The 17,112-nt window shown below is 54.0% G+C and overlaps 1 protein-coding gene across 4 annotated transcripts in view; it reads right to left on the bottom strand.

Moving 5' to 3' along the window:
* Nucleotides 1-17,112, bottom strand: part of KANSL1 (KAT8 regulatory NSL complex subunit 1) — a 92,116-nt gene that overhangs the window by 25,598 nt on the left and 49,406 nt on the right. For all 4 annotated transcript variants that reach the window (XM_068661166.1, XM_068661167.1, XM_068661168.1 and 1 more), the window contains one exon: nt 3,775-3,916. In XM_068661166.1, the coding sequence (XP_068517267.1) occupies nt 3,775-3,916 (142 nt within the window). The remainder of the gene's footprint in view (nt 1-3,774; nt 3,917-17,112) is intronic.

Below are 17,112 nucleotides of genomic sequence, written 5' to 3' on the forward strand. Positions count from 1 at the left end.
TGCTTGCTCACTCCATGGCACAAAGTAAAATAAAATCATTGCATTTATGCCTATTCCCAGCTATACCATCCCAAAGAAGGCTAAAATGTGTGAGGGGTGACAGCCAGAACCTAAAGGCCATGAATACGGCTGGGATAAGCCGTGCCGGAGCAAGTTGGATGGAGAGAACATTCATTTGGGAACAACTTCAGAGTTTGCTCCGTGTGTCCCAGGGCAGTCAGCCTGAGAGCGGACCTGGACACATTATCTGGAGAGGAAAGAGCCGCCAGACATCCCTCAAAGTCCTCAAAACCAGATTTCACACGTAACAGTGTCACTGACCGAAGCCATGGCACGTGGCCACTCAAATCTCCCGTAAGGTTGATCCTACACCTTGACACCATCTTCTGTACAACACGGCTGTGGCTTTCCAGAGAAACAGTGGTAGCTCATCGTTCAGGGACCGCTTATTTAAAAATAGCTCATTCATAAACTAAATACAACTCGACATGGCCTCAGCAATCAGGAAGCAGCCAGCTTCTAGATAAACACGACGACAATTTTCTATAGTTTTCTGAGATCCCAGAAGGCTGTTTAGCAGATGAGAGAGGCTGGAAGCCTAAAATCAATTAAATGCTGCTGTGCTGTGCTTGTATTCCTGGAAAAATCCCTCTCGGAAGCACCCATCGTGTTCTGCTGCCGCTTCTCGAACCATCCCCGGGCGTGCTGCAGAGGAGGTCGCTCGTCCCCGCGTGTCCAGTGCAGGAGACAAGGGACACAAAAAGGGGAGGAACCGGGACTAAATGCAAACTTGGCAGCAAGGGAACCGCTTCCCTTTGCCGCTCCGGAAAGCGCTCAGGCTGTGTTTGCTCAGAGAGAGAATGAGATGGGGAAGCGAGCACATCGGGAACAGGAACAGCCAGCGGGGACTTCTGCCTTCAGCTGAAGGCAAGAGGATGAAGCGAGGCGCCCGGTGGCTCAGGATAATCCAGGTGGATGTTGAGAGGAATGTCCCTGTGCTGGGGATTTGGCTGCACTCCCCTGCACGATGCCTGCAGTGTGCACAGCTCTGCTTCCCCCATCCAGCCCATCCGCAAGGCTGGACGGGCTCTCCGCTTTGAAGATATTTAATCTGTTATTTGCACCCATCTGAATAACAGACAGGAGTCAGAAGGGCAACATCACCCTTTCAACTCCCTTCCAGGCCACGGAAAGCCACGGTGCTTGGCGAGTTATTCCAAGCTCACCCAACGCTTGCTTTTTACCAGCATCCTCCAAAATAAACAGAAATAACGAAGAACTCCTTCGTGCAGCTCTCAGAAGCAGGTCCAGCTGAGGCTGGCAGCTTCTGCCAAGGGGCCAGGGGGGAAGGAAGGGGCTGAAGGCAGCAGGAGCCTTTGGAAGAGATAGGGAGGCCCCAGCGGTGTTGCTCGTCGTGCTCTGAGCCCGACACCACCGCACCCATGTGTCCTGGTCATCGTGTTCCAGCCAAATCACCGCTACACAAAACTCCTCCAAGAGCCCTTCATCTTCATTTACCTCATCTACGGGGGAAACTCAGGAGAAAAGAGGCACGGGAGAGGGAAATTGCTCTCCGTTCCTCCTCCAACAGCGAGCACTTGCCACCCACACGCAGGGAGGTGCGCAGACGCGATGGGGGGAACTGGCATCATCCTGCACCCCCTCTAAAAACAGCCCAAGGAAGCAGAGCAGCGAAAGGAGACAAAAACACCCCGTTACCTTCATGGACATCCAGTCCCTTCAATCAACTGCACGCACGCTTCAAAACCAACACAAAATCGAAGCCCGACAGCCAGAAACTCAGCAGCTGATGCTGAGCTGTGCACACACGCCTCTGATTTCTTGTTTTCCTCCACATCTTGCCAGACTCCGACCAAAGCGCTCCCAAATGTGCTGAAAACACAATTAGAGCCCAGACGCCGGGCAGCGATGTACCCTCAAAGCAGAAGGTTGTTTTCCCCTGCCCTGTCCTTCCCTTGCTTTGCTTTGACAAAGCGACGCGCCCCGCTTGCAAGGGTACGCCAGGATGGAAATTTTAACGTACAGGTGCAATAAAACCAGAAAAGGAATAAAAAGGAATGCCTCCAGAGCCTACACCTTAACCTCCTTAGGTTTTAGGCCAAAAAAAGCCAGAGTTATGTTATGCTGACCAAAAAAAGACGGTGTCTCCAAATTCTTTAACTCCTACCCTTGTACAGTTTGAAGTCAAGCCCATTCGAAGTCTCCTGCGTTATGTGTGTTTATTTCCTCGTCTTCTCTGCTTGCTGCAAGTTGATTTAGAAGTCTTTCTCCGAGCTCCTCGTTGACAAAACCCAAACACATTTGCCAAGGCATCCGTGAGCTCCACGACACCGACACGACAGCTGGGTGCAAGCGGTGACCTCCATGAATCCGTCAGAAGGACGGGGGCTGTGACTGCTGCTTTCCTGTGCATCCCTCAGATCCCGAGCATCCCAACTCTTCTGCCACGTTAACTGGCAGGCTTCATCTTGAATTCACCCATCAGGTGACCGCAGTTGAGGAGTTTTTGTTTGAGCAAACGGAAACAAGGTGACAAGCTGTTTCCCAAACCCTCAGCTGTACTTTTCAACTCTGACACAATGCTGTGATGTTCTCCTTTCAGACCCGGAGATTACAACCTTAGATGCAAACACATGGGATGCTTGTAGCCATTATGGGGCCGCTTCACGAGTCTGACAAGTTGTCAGAACCTGGGAAAAGCAGCACATCTTCCACTTCATGAGATGAGCTTCCCCATCTCCTTTCTTTATTAGCTCATAAATGTTTAGCCATTTTCTATTTGATACTTCAAAACCACCTTGCAAGATCTGCTTTATTAAGGCAGAAGGGATAAGGATTCCTCTCCCTGATGTATTTATTCCCTTTCAGCTGGCCAGGCTCCTCCACCTCCTCATTTCCAGCCCTCACTCGCCCCATCAGCCTGTTCTTCTGCATAGCTGCATAACAGACCACAGTCTTCCTCTCCTGCCTGTGCCTCTCTGCCCCTCTGGAAGGCTCCCTCCCGGCCATCCCCATTCCACCGTAAATCTTGGGAAAAAGAGTTCACTGGACACTGAATTCCTGAGGATCTCCAAGTTGATGCAATACCAAGATCCTTCTTGCCACAAACTCCAGACATTCCTCCCTGCAAGGCCTGACATTTAGACGTGCACGCCTGGACAAGTCTCGGTAACGATTCCTTCCTCATCCTTCTCTGCTCTCCCCCATCCTGCCATCTGAGAGCAAGTCTGAAAAAAAATAAATTCCTTCCATAGAGAAAGGTCAGCACCTACAGTCTTTTTTTTTTTTTTTTTTTTCTGACTCAATTTTAAGCCTGTGCTCTGATAGCATCTGAAGCTAACTTCCTCCAGAGTCCCCTCCCTTCCCCAGCAAGCCTCTGGTCGAGCCGTTCCTTATCCCCGACTTCAGATACTCCCAAAGAGAAAGAAAGGTTAAACAAATCAAAGAAAAAACCAAGACTGGAGTGGTGGGCGAGTGCAACACATGTGCAAAAGCAGCAGTTTTGTTTGGCACCCAAAGACTGGCTTCTAGGTGAGGGATTGCTCTCTTCTTGTTACCGTATTGAAGCAGGGAAAAGAATTGCACTCAGCCCATGCCAAATTGCATCACCATTAGTCAGCGCCGTGCAATGTGCTTTCTGAGATGCAGGGGGGAAAAACTGCATCACGCTCTGCACACACACTCCCCGCCGCAGCGGAAGGGAGAGCCATTAGGAGGCAGGGCAAAAACCCCACGTAGCCAAACAGTCCTCACCTTGTTGGCTCTAATCTGCTTGTAAATATCCGTTTGCTGCCGGATTCGGTATTCCAGGTCCGAGACGTGGGCTTGGAGCCAATTCCAGCGACTGACGATGGCTGCACGGTCTGCTGCCCATCTCCACTCTGCCCTTCGTCTCCTGCAAAAACAGACAGGGGAAGGGGGGATGATTTTGAGTGAGATTTTAATTACACAGCCCACGGAAAACCCGGCAGAACTGACAGCCAGATCAAAAGCTACAAGCTGAATGGCACGACTGATACCATCTAGCCACCACCAATAATTATCGGCCCAACTACAGGCGTGCTGGAAAAGCCATGCCTCCGCAGAGCGATATTAAACCAACTTTTGGTACCCGGTGATTGAAGTTCTGCCTATGCAAGCGTCAAGGTTTTACTCCACGCTCAGCTGAACCAGCAGCTCCAGTCCTACCTGGCCGCATCAGCCGGAGCCACTTGGCCAAGTCTTGAAGAAATAACACCCACCTGCCCGCCCTCCCTCCGCTTATCCCCTTTCAAAGCACCTCTGGCATCCGTCACAGAATAGGCTCGAACGCCAGCACAAACCACACGCCCACAATTAAGGCGCTGTGGCCACTCTCACAACGCATCATCGTTGGGTTTTCGGAGAGCATCTTCTGTTTGGAGGCGAGCAGCAGAGCTGACAGCGCCCTGCACAAGCTGCTGCCCTGCACGGAGGTGTTGCAAAGGAAGGAGGGCAGCGACAAACTCGATTTCTGCCTCTGATGGCTCGACCAAAGCCAGGAAAAAAGAGCAGAAATTACCAAATGAGCTGCACCCCTCGATCTCACGGCTGCATGGGGGAACCCACATGCTTTGCAACCCTTGGCTGATTTCCCACCTTCTTTATCTCCACTGCGACCACAAAATACGGTTCAGCAGGAGCATAAATACGCTTTTGCTAGCACGTGGGCTACAGCATCGCATTTTAGAGCCAACTGCTACAAAAACGCCCTGCTCCCTGCCACCGAGCTCCAGGCAGGAATAAACACAAAGAGGTAAGGGACGCACAAATCCACGGCTCCGCTCTCCTACGTTAGAAGCTGTAATACCATGGGAATGGATCAGAAGGATCCTGATTCTGGTGGGTAAATACTAAAACTACCCAGGAAGAAAGAAAACCGCAACATGATGCAGAAACAAGGCACACAGAAGCGCACGCACGAATCCAGTGTTGCTGCACAACGCCTTTGCCACATCTGGATGGCTGAGAATAAGGAATTAGTGAGAAAATAATTCCCTCTTCCCCCCATCCCTTCCTCCTACAGCATTTTTGGCACCGAGCACCTTGTCTAGGCTGGAGCACAGCCACCCCACCGCCCTCCCACCAGGCAGAGGAGCCCCGGCGAGGTCCAGGTTTTTCTTCCCCAACTACCCCAAGTCCCCTGCTGCTGAGATTGACCCGGTTGGAAGCTGAAACCAGCCACGAGAGCGAAAGCAATACGTGGTACACGAGATTTATTACCGAAGCACTGCAGAGACTGCGCGCCACAGCAATAAGCAAGTTCTTAGAAAAATCTGCACCTCTGACGCATCTGCCCTCGGTCAGGCGTCCTGCTGCCAAACGTGGCCCTAAGAAAAGCACCGGGGTGACTACGGGTTTCACATCAGCTAAGCAAAATACCCTGAAACTAAGGAGTTGGCTCCTTCGACCTGCAAGCGAAACCCACAAATTCAGAGCCAGACGCGTTCTGCATGCTCGTGCCGGGCTGGTGGAGCATGCGGGGGGCTCAGCGGTTGCTGGCATCACCCCATCACGGAGCTTGAATCCAGATCTCCATCCCAGCCAGGCTTTATTCTGTTCCACGAGGGATAACACCGCAGGAAAGGCAGGAAAGGGGTGGCCGGGCACCAGACCTTCTCCCTCCTCCTGCCGGGAGCTTTCCCCGAGCATCGCTGGGAAGGCAGCGCTGCTCCCACTCCGTCACCCATGAGACCGATGGCATTTTTGGAGCATGGTTTCCCACAAGGCTTTCCAGAGCACGTTACTTCTCCACCAGCAATGTTTCAGTGAAGTTCTACCACTCTCATTTCAGAAGCAGAGAACAATTTCACTGGAGAAGAGGTTTTTTTTTTTTTACAAAAGGCACCCTCAGCATCTGCAGGTAATCCCGACTTCAGGAACATCCCCAGAGTTTGGGATTCTAAGCCAGATCTCTGCAGGACTGTGCTTGCTTGCTGGGGATCCACCTTGGGAATATTTTTTAAAAAATTGGGTAGAAGAAATGTCAAAAGCCGCCGAGAGCACCTCCGAACTCCTTCCTCCCCTGGCTTTCCTCTGCAAGGCAATAAAGCACCTGTACAATGCTCCAAAGCCCCCGTGCCTGCTGGAACAACGCTGTCCTGCCCCGTGAAGCCTCACTCTTATTTCCATTACACAGAAATCAAGATTAAGGGTAAAAAAAACACCCAAAGCCCATTTCGATTCCGAGGCGGCACGGCGGTGTGAGCGGCGGCACAGCCATTCCTTGTTTCACCTTAAAATCAGGGCACATCCTACCCCGGAAAAACCCACTGGATTTAAACCCAAAATAAACCGAGAAAGCGAAAGGCGGGAACGTCTGCTTCATCCTGTGCCCCCCCGCAGCACAGGGGGAGGAGAGGAGGACAGGCAGCGATGGCTCAGCCACACTTTCCAAAACAGCGCCGGGCGCAGCGCGCTCCCTCTATATTTAGAGCCGAGGCTTTTCAGAGCCGGCTCCATTCCCCCCCTCTGCTGCAGTGTAGAGCTTTTCCTCCCGTAGATCAGCTTTTGGACGCTTGGTGCGCAGCTTCTTTAGTTTTAATCTCTGCACAAACACCTTGCAAAGCAGTATTTTCACTAGAAAGTGGCAACCGAGCACAAAACAGAGCGCTGGAAGAAGTCACGGGCAGTCACCCCAAACCCCAGCTGGACACCCAGCTGCTGGGGGCAGGGACACCCACTTTTTTTCTTTCTAAACATCAGGGGCTTGGAAATGATGATCAGTAGACCGGTTCGCTCCACCTGCCCCAAAACAGGGCTGAATGAAGCTGGAAATGAAGGGTGGGGAGAGGCAGATGGCTGTGACCGTGCCGCGTGGCTCGTCCCGGGTGCCAGTGAAGGTGGCATGGGCAGTGCCATGAGCAGCTCCTGCATCCATCCTCCAGGACAAACTCCTCCTCGTGCTGCTGCGTGGGCACCGTTTTGGGCAAGAGCACACACAAAGCAATCTGTGGAAGACAACACAGGACAGCCGTGCAGCCTCTCCAGCTCAGGACATGGCCACAGGACAGAAAAATGATTTAGGGGCCTGACTCTTTAAAAATAAATACGCTCCCAGGTAGGCTCGATCCCCTGGTGGAGGCTGTGACGTGTGCAGGGCTGCAGGCGTTGGGTGGTGAGCACGCAGCTGGCGTGGCACTCAGCTTGAGCGACAGGGACAGCGCGCGGCCAGCCCGAGCAGATGGCGCCGCCGGTAAATCGCGCGCAGAGCTGGCAGCCGGGAGCTGACACCGGCCCGGGTGGTGCAGGAAGAGGTGGAGGAGGAGGAAGAATAGAGGAGGAGGAGGAGAAGTGGTGGAGGAGGAGGAGCAGAGGAGGAGGAGGAAGAATGGCAGAGGATGAGGAAGAGCGGTGGAGGAGGAGGAAGAGCGGTGGAGCCAAGCTAGAGAAATGCTCAGCAATGCAACGCTGTGTCCATGGGAGGCTGGGGGACTTCACCCATGGAAAAAGGCCTCCAATCCTGGGGTAAAATCAAGTTAAAGCCTTGACAAGGTGGCAGCAGCCCCCTCCTGGCTGGCACCGTGCTGCTGGATGTGCAGGGTTGGGCACAGCCTCTGCCTTCCCCACAGAAACGCTTTGGAGAGCTGCAGGAAGCAACTTCATCAACGTGCCGAGTCCTCAGATCGCTCTGATTAAAGCACGGGGAGCAGCTGAGAGATGGAGGGAGGCAAACATTTCATCAAAAAAAACAACACAGCAGTTAAACATGACTGAAGAAAGGCAGGGGGAAAAAAAATCCCGTGTTACATCAGCGCAAGTCCTTGGGACAGGCTCCAGTCCCTCCCCAAGCACACGACAGGCAGCTGTGGGTTCGATTCAGTGTCCTGAACAGCAAAAAAAAGCTCCCGAAAGCAAACACCCCCCCACACACCCCTGGGGCAGGTGCTGCTGCCCTGTGTTAGGGTCCCCAGACGCAGACCATGGTGCTCACGGCCAGCCCCGCTCGCTGCCACCCGGAGTTTTGGGCATTTCAGCCCGGGGCGTGCGCCCTGCTGTGTTTGGTTATAAAACAGGCAGGATAAATACAGCCCTGCCAACAAACACAGCCCACACCTAGGTCAAGGCGCTGCCGTCGGTACGACCTGTGCTAGGTTCAGTTGTCTCAGCAGCTGCGGTGCCGTAAGAGCCGGACGAGCCCCGTGGAGATAAGCGCTGCGGAGCGCAGCCTCTGCAGGGCTAAAACCAAGGGAAGCCACACAAACCGAGCTGCAGCCGTGCACGAGGCAGTTCTGGGTGAATTGGCACAGGGATCTCCCCGACAGAAGGCACGCCCATGCCCTCTTTCCCCAAGCAGGAGGCTTTGCCCACTGCCTAGGAGGAAATTAAAGCCCCGTGAGAGCTCCCTGGTTCCCCACAGGTCTGATGAGCCGCGTTTGCTCGGCTCCTCCTAGACCCAGGAGAAGCTGTGCTGCTCCCAGCCCCCAGCCGTCCACCAGTCCGGCTCTCCTTCGGATGGACCCACCGGAGTGTAAGGAGAAAGCCCTGCAAAGCTCAGGAATTGGGGATGAGCAGAATTTTCTTCACCAGGAGATGCCCCGCGAAAGGCCCGGCTGCGAAGTGACCTGAGCAGAGCCGCCAGCTGCTGCTAAACCATCCTGGTAATGGCACAACAAAACGAAGTAAAAGGATTTGGGATGGAAAAGTTTCCTTCACCTCGAGCCTAGATCATCCCAGGGCATTGTGAGGAGCAACAGGTAACGATGGAAGCAAGAAGACACCACCAGGGGAGAGGAATGGGACCCGTGGAAACGCTGAAAAACCCTTTACACAGCCCGGGGGGGGGGTGAACCAGCCCCGGTGGGACTGAGGGCAGGCTGGGGAGAGCTTTCTGCCAGCAGGCACCAGGCCTGTGCCGTGGGGACGTGGTGGGTTGGGTTGGGTCGGGTCGGGCAGCGCCGTGCCGTGCCGTGCCGGCCTCCCCCTGCAGCTCCCCGTGCGGCTGCTCCCCTCCTCCACTTCCCCTGGCAACCCCCCAGCGGTTTTCTGTCCCGAGCTGCAGTTGTTCCCAAAGTGGAGGCCGCGCTGGATTTGCTCTCCCCCTTCCCACGCAGCTTTCGGTGGAAAAAAATCGCCCAAGATGAGGCCGAGGTCAGAGCCCCGGAGTCCGAAGCCTTCTCCCCATGCCGGCACAGCCTCCTCGTCCTCCTCGTCCTCCTCGTCCTCCTCGTCCTCCTCCTCCTTCTCCTCCTCCTTCTCCTCCTCCTCCTCGTCCTCCTCGTCCTCTTCCTAGCACACAGTGGCAGAGGTGTGAGCAGCTTTCACAAACCCTCGTAGGACGAGCATTTCCTGACCGAGACCTGCCACCGAATGAGGTCTCGGTACCAGGAATCGAGACCTTTGTGAGACATTTGCCAGACCCACGCTGGGGGCCCCGCTCTGCCAGCCCTGAAGGTGCCCTGGCACGGCCCTTGCCCACATCCCGCTGCCAAAATGCTCCAAGGAGCTCTCGGTGCCTCCCCGAGCACCGGCAGCTGATGCAATTCCTGCAATTCCCTGCTCCTGACCGAGGCCGGGCACGCACCAGGACCACGCTCCTATTTCCACCTGGGCTCGTCGGCGAGGCCAAACCCTGCCAGCAGACCACAAAAACCAGCTTCAGCTACGCCAGCTGAAGACACTCAGCTGTCAGCTCTGTTAAAGGGCAAATTATCCACATTAATCCCGCGTGCTTTCCCTGCGTTACCTGCCACGAGGCAGCAGCCCCGGGGCAGGACTCGGCTGCGCAGCGCCTCGTGTCCGTCCTGGTGCAACGTCAGCTCCAAAAACCTCATGGTTCCATCAGCTCCTTGCTTCACAGCACTGCAATCTGGTTAAGAACAGTATTTTATCATCTGCTTTTTTTCCTTTTTTTGAGAGGTTCAGCTGCCAGTACTGACTGGAAGTAAAATATGGGGACATTTGTGGTGGGGCTCCGTGCTGCGGACACCATCACTGGCATCAAACGACAGGACAAGGCCAGGCAAAAAGGCCAGCGCTCTGCTCACGGACGTTGCAGCCAGCAGCCATCCCAGCACCGTCCTCCAAGCGCTGTAAACAACTTCTTCACGTGCTCTGCTGATCTTTATTTGTGCCTCACTGAAGGGAAGAGATTCACACCCAACTCAGGAGCTGTTTTGCAGCTTGTTCCCGTCCCCATATACTCCCCACGTCCACTCCATCCCCCTAACAGACCACCAGGCTTTTACACCTTCCTAGACTGACACGAAATGAGGTCTACGGGTGGAGCAAGGGTTAAGGGGAGGAAGAGAACCCCCCCCAGCGATCCCAACAACCTCCTGAGCCCACCCCAACGTCTCTGCCCTCGGAGGAGCCAAAGCGCCCCATTTGTTCAGCTCAGCGCCCGCCCCCACCCCGCGGACAGCGGACTTGTGAAGGGCTCCTCTGTTCACAACTAAATCCAGCTCAACCCTCGGCCCGCTTCATTCAGCCCCGGACTCTGAAAAACCCGAGAGGCTGGGAGCAAAGAGTTATAAAATTCCACCGGTCCTCCCCGAAAAAAAACCCTGCTGCTCGGAGGATGTTGGCGAGCGCAAATCCTACGGCATTTTGCGCAGGGATACCAGGCTGCTGCCCCAGGGAGAGGGCAGCCCTGGGTGGCTGCCAGCAGCCCGGGGCCATGCGTTATTTGCATTTGAGCACAGCCGATCCCAGGACCCCGCTTTCTGGTGCCGAGGAACCATGCGAAGCGCCCCAGCGGCCGCAGCACGCGAGGCTTTGTCTGCAGGGCAAGCAGCGCTCCGGGCAGGATATGAAAGGTTTGTTTTGGCATCTCCGGTCCGGTTCTATGAAAAAGAGGAGGGGAAAAAAAAAAAAAAACTGGCCCAGGCCAAGCATTAAAAGATGCTTGAACTCCTGCATAGGAGTTACAGCGGGACAAGCACAGCAGAATCCGGATTTCTAACACCCCGCTTGAGGTCTCCGGCAGCACCGGGCTGGAGCTGGTGCCCAGTGCTGGAGTTGCCAAGCCCGAGCCTTGCCCCGGGCCACTCTCTCCTGGCACTTTGTCTCCCCCAGATCCCTCCCTAGCAGAAGGGTGCAGCCCACGGATCTCAGAAAACCCTCGGACGGCACAGAACTCAATCCACCACCAGCTCTGCAGAGGGGAGAACAAAGGAGGGAAATTAAAAATACCAGAGTGAAGCAGCTGCCGGGGGGGGGGGAGGACAACCCTCCCAGCCCTTCCTGCTGCCTGCTAGCAGGTTTTACTGAGATTCAGGACAATTTTAACTGCTTTAGAAGCTGTGGAACAGAAATATGCTCAAATCCACTCTTCAGGAGTTAAGTTTTCCCTAACATAAAAAGTCACGGGATTATTTATCTTGCTGAACATCGTAACCGTCTGCATTCCTTGGTATCACGCTTACCTTAACAAGTTTTATACCTCTGAAGTGCAAATGGCTTCAAAAAAAGAAGCAAAAAAAGCAGCTATTGAACTATCCTTCCCTTAAAAGTAAGGCTTGGAGAAAAGAGCACGCCGTGTAGGAGCCATCCCAGCGAGCGGGCAGGGAACGAGGCAGCAAATTTGATGGAGATGCACGCACACGGAACGAACACCGCACTCAGTTTTTCTCCAAGAACCTGAAAATCATCATTTTCTTTACCTCCTGGTTCAGAGCAACGCTGCTGGCTGGTGAGATTTTAATTTCAGCTCACGCACACCTGTGCTGCAGGAAACGCAGTGAACACCTGAAGCCATCACAGCCCAAGGACACCGCTGCTCCTGGCATCACGGGGACATCACCTCGTGTGCTGCTGCTCGTCCCAGCCTCACGTGGAGCCCACAGCATCCCGGATCCGAGGCCAGCAAGGTGACAGGGCGCAGGGTTGGTGGTGCCAAATCACTGCCACGTCTGCGTGAGCCCCTCTCTTGGCCCCATGAACAATCCTGACGGGAAGCACGAACCCAGTGGGGAGCACGCGGAGCCTTTTGCTGAAGCCTGGGTGCCTCCGAAGGGCAGAGCGCATCCCTTAGCAGGGCTTGGTGTGAAGAGCTGGAAGGATGCAATAAACTCTTCTATTTGGGTGGTGAGCCTAATTTTAGGGTCGTTAAAGCCACGCTGGCAGAAGGATCTGTGGGATTCCAGACACCAGCTCCCGAGGTGGATCTGTGCGTGGTGTCAACACATTTTGGTGACACCACAGCAGCTCCATCGCACTCAGCTCGCCTACAGCCGAGCCAACAGGAACCAAACCATGGCCGGGCACTGGTGGATAAGAGAATGGACCGGGTCCCAAGGCAAGAAATATTACAACAGCCCTGACCCCTGTGCCATCCCAGCAGCGTGACCAGCACACGACGGGGTGCCCCAAGGAGGACACCTCCCAAACACAGACACGGGAGCCTGGTGCCGGTGCTCCTCTCAGCACCCCTACCTTGTCCCTTCCTAAAGATCACCGCAGAGAGCATCTTCCCCAAGTCCTCGACCCCCCAAACCATCGCGCACACACAGATGTGACCCCAACAAGCTCCTTCTGGTTCCTCTGAAGCTCCTGCTGCTCCATCACCCCGCAGCTTGCTCAACTTCTTCAGCTGCCTCAAGCTGTCACCTGCTTAAAATTAGAAATAATGCCCTAATGCTCAATTAAGAAAATCCCAGTAAGGCCCCTAATCATAAAGGGCTCTGACGTAGCATATTGGGTAAACTATAAAAAGATTTCAGCAAAACAACCTTCATGATTTTATTTTCCGTCGGGTTCACGACCGAGGCACCAGTTTGGCAGTGCGCCGATCAGAAGGGAAACAGCACGGCCCAGCAGAAGGCTCTGCTTAGACTCAGAAGCAGAGTTCAGATTTTTTTTTTGCTCTGTCTCAGTCTCCCGAATGCTTGAAGATCTTTGCTGGAATTCCTCACGCCGGTTGCCAGGGCTAGGTTTGAACTTCGGCGATATTTCCAATCCGAGCGCCCCAGATCTTTACGCTCTGACATTTATGTAATGCCCCAAGCATTTGTTCAGCTGACTGTCTGAAAAACATCCACTGCAAGCTTTAGCTGCTCTTCAGCCCTTGGTAGCAACAATTGTTCTGTGACAATAGCCTCAAATTCCCAGTTATTCGTCTAGGCCAATGCAAGGACTTGGGCTCCTGGCTGAAAGCTGCTTCAGCTCCTGCTCACTACGGGGCAAGACGAGGGGGGGAGAAGGGGAAGGTGGTAGGGGAGCAGCCTGGGGGCAGGGGGGGCAGCCAGAAAAACGTGGACGTGAAGAGCTGGCTGGTATCACCAGCAAAAACCGCCTCTCCAGCTGCACAGCAGAGCAGCCAGCTGGAAAATACCACGTTTATAGGAGAATTTATTGGAGCGCTTTTCCAATGTAGCTCTCCCCACGCTCACGGGCAGCTCCGCAGGCACAGCGGCCAGCAGAACGGGCAGCCCAGAATTTGCCTGATCATCCTCGCAGCAGAAAACGCAAGGCAGTTCGTTACCCCCGGCGGCTAAAGCCAGGAACGAGGAGGTAAGAACAGACCACGCGTGGCACTTTGGGTTGGTTTCTCTTTTTAATAACTGGAGAAGTTTTCTCCGACTGCAGCGCGCTGCTAAGTTCATCGGTAATTTTCCCCTTTAGCTCTAATTAATACGCCGTTCCCAGCCATACCGACTGAGCACCACGATGCATAAATACCTAACGTAACAGGATGAGCAAGCTCCCAACATGCTTCTTCCAGGAACGTGTGCTTCGTTTTGGTAAGCGTGGCCCTTTATCAGCGCTCGCATTTCGCTTACAGCAGCTTCCCAGCAGGTCTGGGTCGCACAGGAAAGCACAATCGTTACCTTTTTAGACCCGCATTTTAGTTATATTTCTTCCATTAGAAAGCAGAGTGATAAAAGCTCTATCCTCAGGCAAATCTGGCCCTTGTTTTTCCTCCTTCAGGTTCAGAGTGGGGTTTACTCCGAGATTCACAACCTGCCTTTTGGGAGGGACTGGCAGCTCCTGCTCCTGGAGCAGAGGATACAGCAAGGGATACCAGAGGTGCTTTTACCACCTTTGCTGATGTATCGTGGGCACAACCAGCAACAAGTGCAAAAATTCAAGAGAATGGTTAGGTTGCTTTCAAGAGGTCCTGAACTGCTTGGCCAACTGCAAGGATTGCAGTTCCAGCCTAAAACTGCTCGCTGCCGAAGAGCAGCAGCGCAGCACGCGCAGGCAGACGGACGGGCAAAGAGCACAAGCCAAGCATCCCCAACACATCCCCGGACAAAACCAGTGAAGAAACGAAAGCTGCACAGGATGGATCTGACTTTTCGGACCGCTGTCAGCTGAACTTCCTATAAATTAACGCAGTTACAACTCCGAAGAGAAGGAAGGGGGTGCTCAGTGCCTGAAATTCTCCAAATGAGACTAAGCGCGCAACAGAGAGGAGACAATTGCAGCCCGGAGTAAAGCGTTTGAAAAGTTATTACACTTGTTCAACAGCACAGCCTTTTGTGTGTGTGCAAATAGAGGAGTTTGGTGTCAAAGTGGGGGAGCGCTCGCGATAGACCATTAGTGGCACAATCCCTGGGGAAAGGAGAATAGAGACTATGCAAATCAGGAGCTATTGTTAAAAGGGAAAATTTATTTCACATTCCTGAGCAGCAGTGTTCCTGGAGCATAACAATTGGTGAGGCCCTTCTGCTGAGTACTGCACATTTTTATGCTCCACAGTAAATCAATATTCCATAATACAGAAACTATGTTAAATGATTGCCAGTGCGAGGCCGGCAGCTCCGAGCTCCAGTTGGTGAACAGCATTAATGCAACGCTCTATCAAACCAGGACTTATTTGGGCCATGCTTTTCATTGATGAGAAGAGTTTACTCAAGGCAGAAGTGATGGAATTCATCTCCAGGATGCTCAAACCTCCCAGCGCATCGCGGTGAGGACAGCACGGGCAGACACAACTCGATCCGAGCACGTGGGGCTGCCTGCAGTCACCTCGGGGTTGCAAAGCCTTCCAGTCGGGCAGCACCAGCACGACTATTTTGCAATAAGGCACCGAGGAAGAACTCTAATCTTGATGTGGGAGCTCCCTGGATGCCCACACCCCAGCTCTCCTTGCAAGACGAGGGGACGGCTCCTCCAGCAGCGGCTGCGAAGGATGCCCCAGCACCAGCCACAGCCACCTGCCCAAACTGCTTCCAAGGAAGCAACTTCTGATCCTTATCTTTCCAAGGAAGCATTTTCTGATCCCTACCCTTCTAAAACTGACTGTTGGGAGCAGTCCAACCGAAACGTGTTTGTGTTTTCCTCTTGGCAGAGCCAGCAGACGGCACCAGGTCTTCCTCTTCTCCTCCTGTCCCCCATCCACGGCACTTTGCAAAAACCAGGGAGTGATGGAGGGAAGGGAACCAATGTAGCAGTGCACACCGCTTCCAGCTCTTCCCTTGTTATTATGCAGCTGTAGGACCAAAGGTCAAAGGGTGTTTTGTCATGGGTTGAAGGGAGGGGGGTGTCTTTGTTCAGCTCCGCAGGTTGTGGCCCAAGATCAAAACAGGACTTAGAAATAAATGCCGGCCTCTGCTGCCGGCCTGGGAAACTCCTGCACTCCCGGGATGAGCAGGAGGAAAAGGAGAGGGCTTGGCAAGCAAGTCTCAGAATGCAGAAGCCTAACGTGAAGCCTGAGTTCACAAATCCAGCTCCGAGCATCACAGGAGCAAGCTCTGCTCTGTACCTGAAGCACAAAAGCCCCGAACCCTTTTCCCAACAGTCTGTTTTTAAGAAGCTTTCCCGGTCCTTCCTCGTTGCCCATTAAAGCAAGCTTTGAAATTCAGCAGCAGCAATCTAGAAAAGGTTTGTTTGGAGCACGCAGCAACAGAACAATACAGGTAGAAGCCAAGAAGGATTTCCAGCCAAAGCAGCTGCCGTGAGCCACGCAGCTCCAACGGTGCGGCTGGGCAGGGACCAACAGCAAACCAGGAGGTTTGGGGGCACGTGGGAGCAGCGAACAGAGGCAGCCCCGCAGTGTAACAGCCTCAGGGGAGGGGATTTACATGTGGGGTGCAGTCCCCAGGCCCCCCACTTTCACCAGGGGCGATGCACGAGGCAATCTGCTCAGCACCCGCAGCTCGTGCCCGCTCACTCGGGGGCTTGCCCTGATTTCCAGGCCTTCAACCTAAGCAACAAGACTCAAAATACGTGTTTCTGGCTCAAAGCACAGGACGGTCGTCCCTCTAAAGTAGAGAAATAGCAGGCCTGTTAGGAGCAGGGGACACCCACCGACCGCAGCTCCTGGCACCCCGCGGTAGTGGCCGCGCTCTGCCCCAACCAGCACAGGCACGGCCAGAGGAGGCCCCCAGCACCAAGACTGGTGTAAAACAGAGCAAGGGGACAGCCACACGTCAATGTCAAATCTGAAGGTCGTTTAGCCCAGGGAAGGGGCAGACGTGCTATTTCTGGCACGAAACCAAGAGAAGTTTCCTCCCTCAACCCCTCTGCGTTAACGCGGGAATAACACAACGCTTCTGGCCCCCCTCCTTTACCTTAGGAACAGAGTAAAAAAATCCTGGCCGAAGGTTTATTGTATAGTACGGGAGCATGAAAAAGTCCAGAGAGAAATGGAAAGAGAAAAAAGAGAGGGAAGGAGGGGAGGCTGATGTGAATGATGCTGCGTTGGGTTTGGCCTGAGCCACAGGGAGAGGTGGCACCGAGCATTTAGGGGTAGGGGCAGGGGGGCTGCTGCTGGCCACGGCCCCGTGGCAACCAGCACTAGAAAAGGACCATCAGGAGGCATGAATTAAGGAATTATGAACTAAGGAATTAGCAATTATGGCCCACAGAGAGGTTTTAAGGCACTGGATCAAATCCGAGAGCGATGACGCGGGGGCAGGTGCTGGGGCAGAGGCTGGGGACGGGGAGCTTTGTGCAGGGTCGCCTGTCCCGGGGTAACTGGGGACGGCCAAACTGCAGCACGCCCAGGCTGTGAAAATCGCGTTTTATTCCCATCAGGAGAAGAAAGGCACAGCCTGCATTGTTCGACCATGTTAAACGCCTTTTGTAGCAGATGCTGCGGCGTACAAAGAGCCGAAGGAACGGGATTCGCACATCGGGCGGGGGACACAAAGAGCATCTCCGCTTTCCAAGGAAGGACTGAGCTCC

This window comes from Anas acuta, chromosome 25 (genome assembly GCF_963932015.1).
Source record: "Anas acuta chromosome 25, bAnaAcu1.1, whole genome shotgun sequence".
Taxonomy (NCBI): domain Eukaryota; kingdom Metazoa; phylum Chordata; class Aves; order Anseriformes; family Anatidae; genus Anas; species Anas acuta.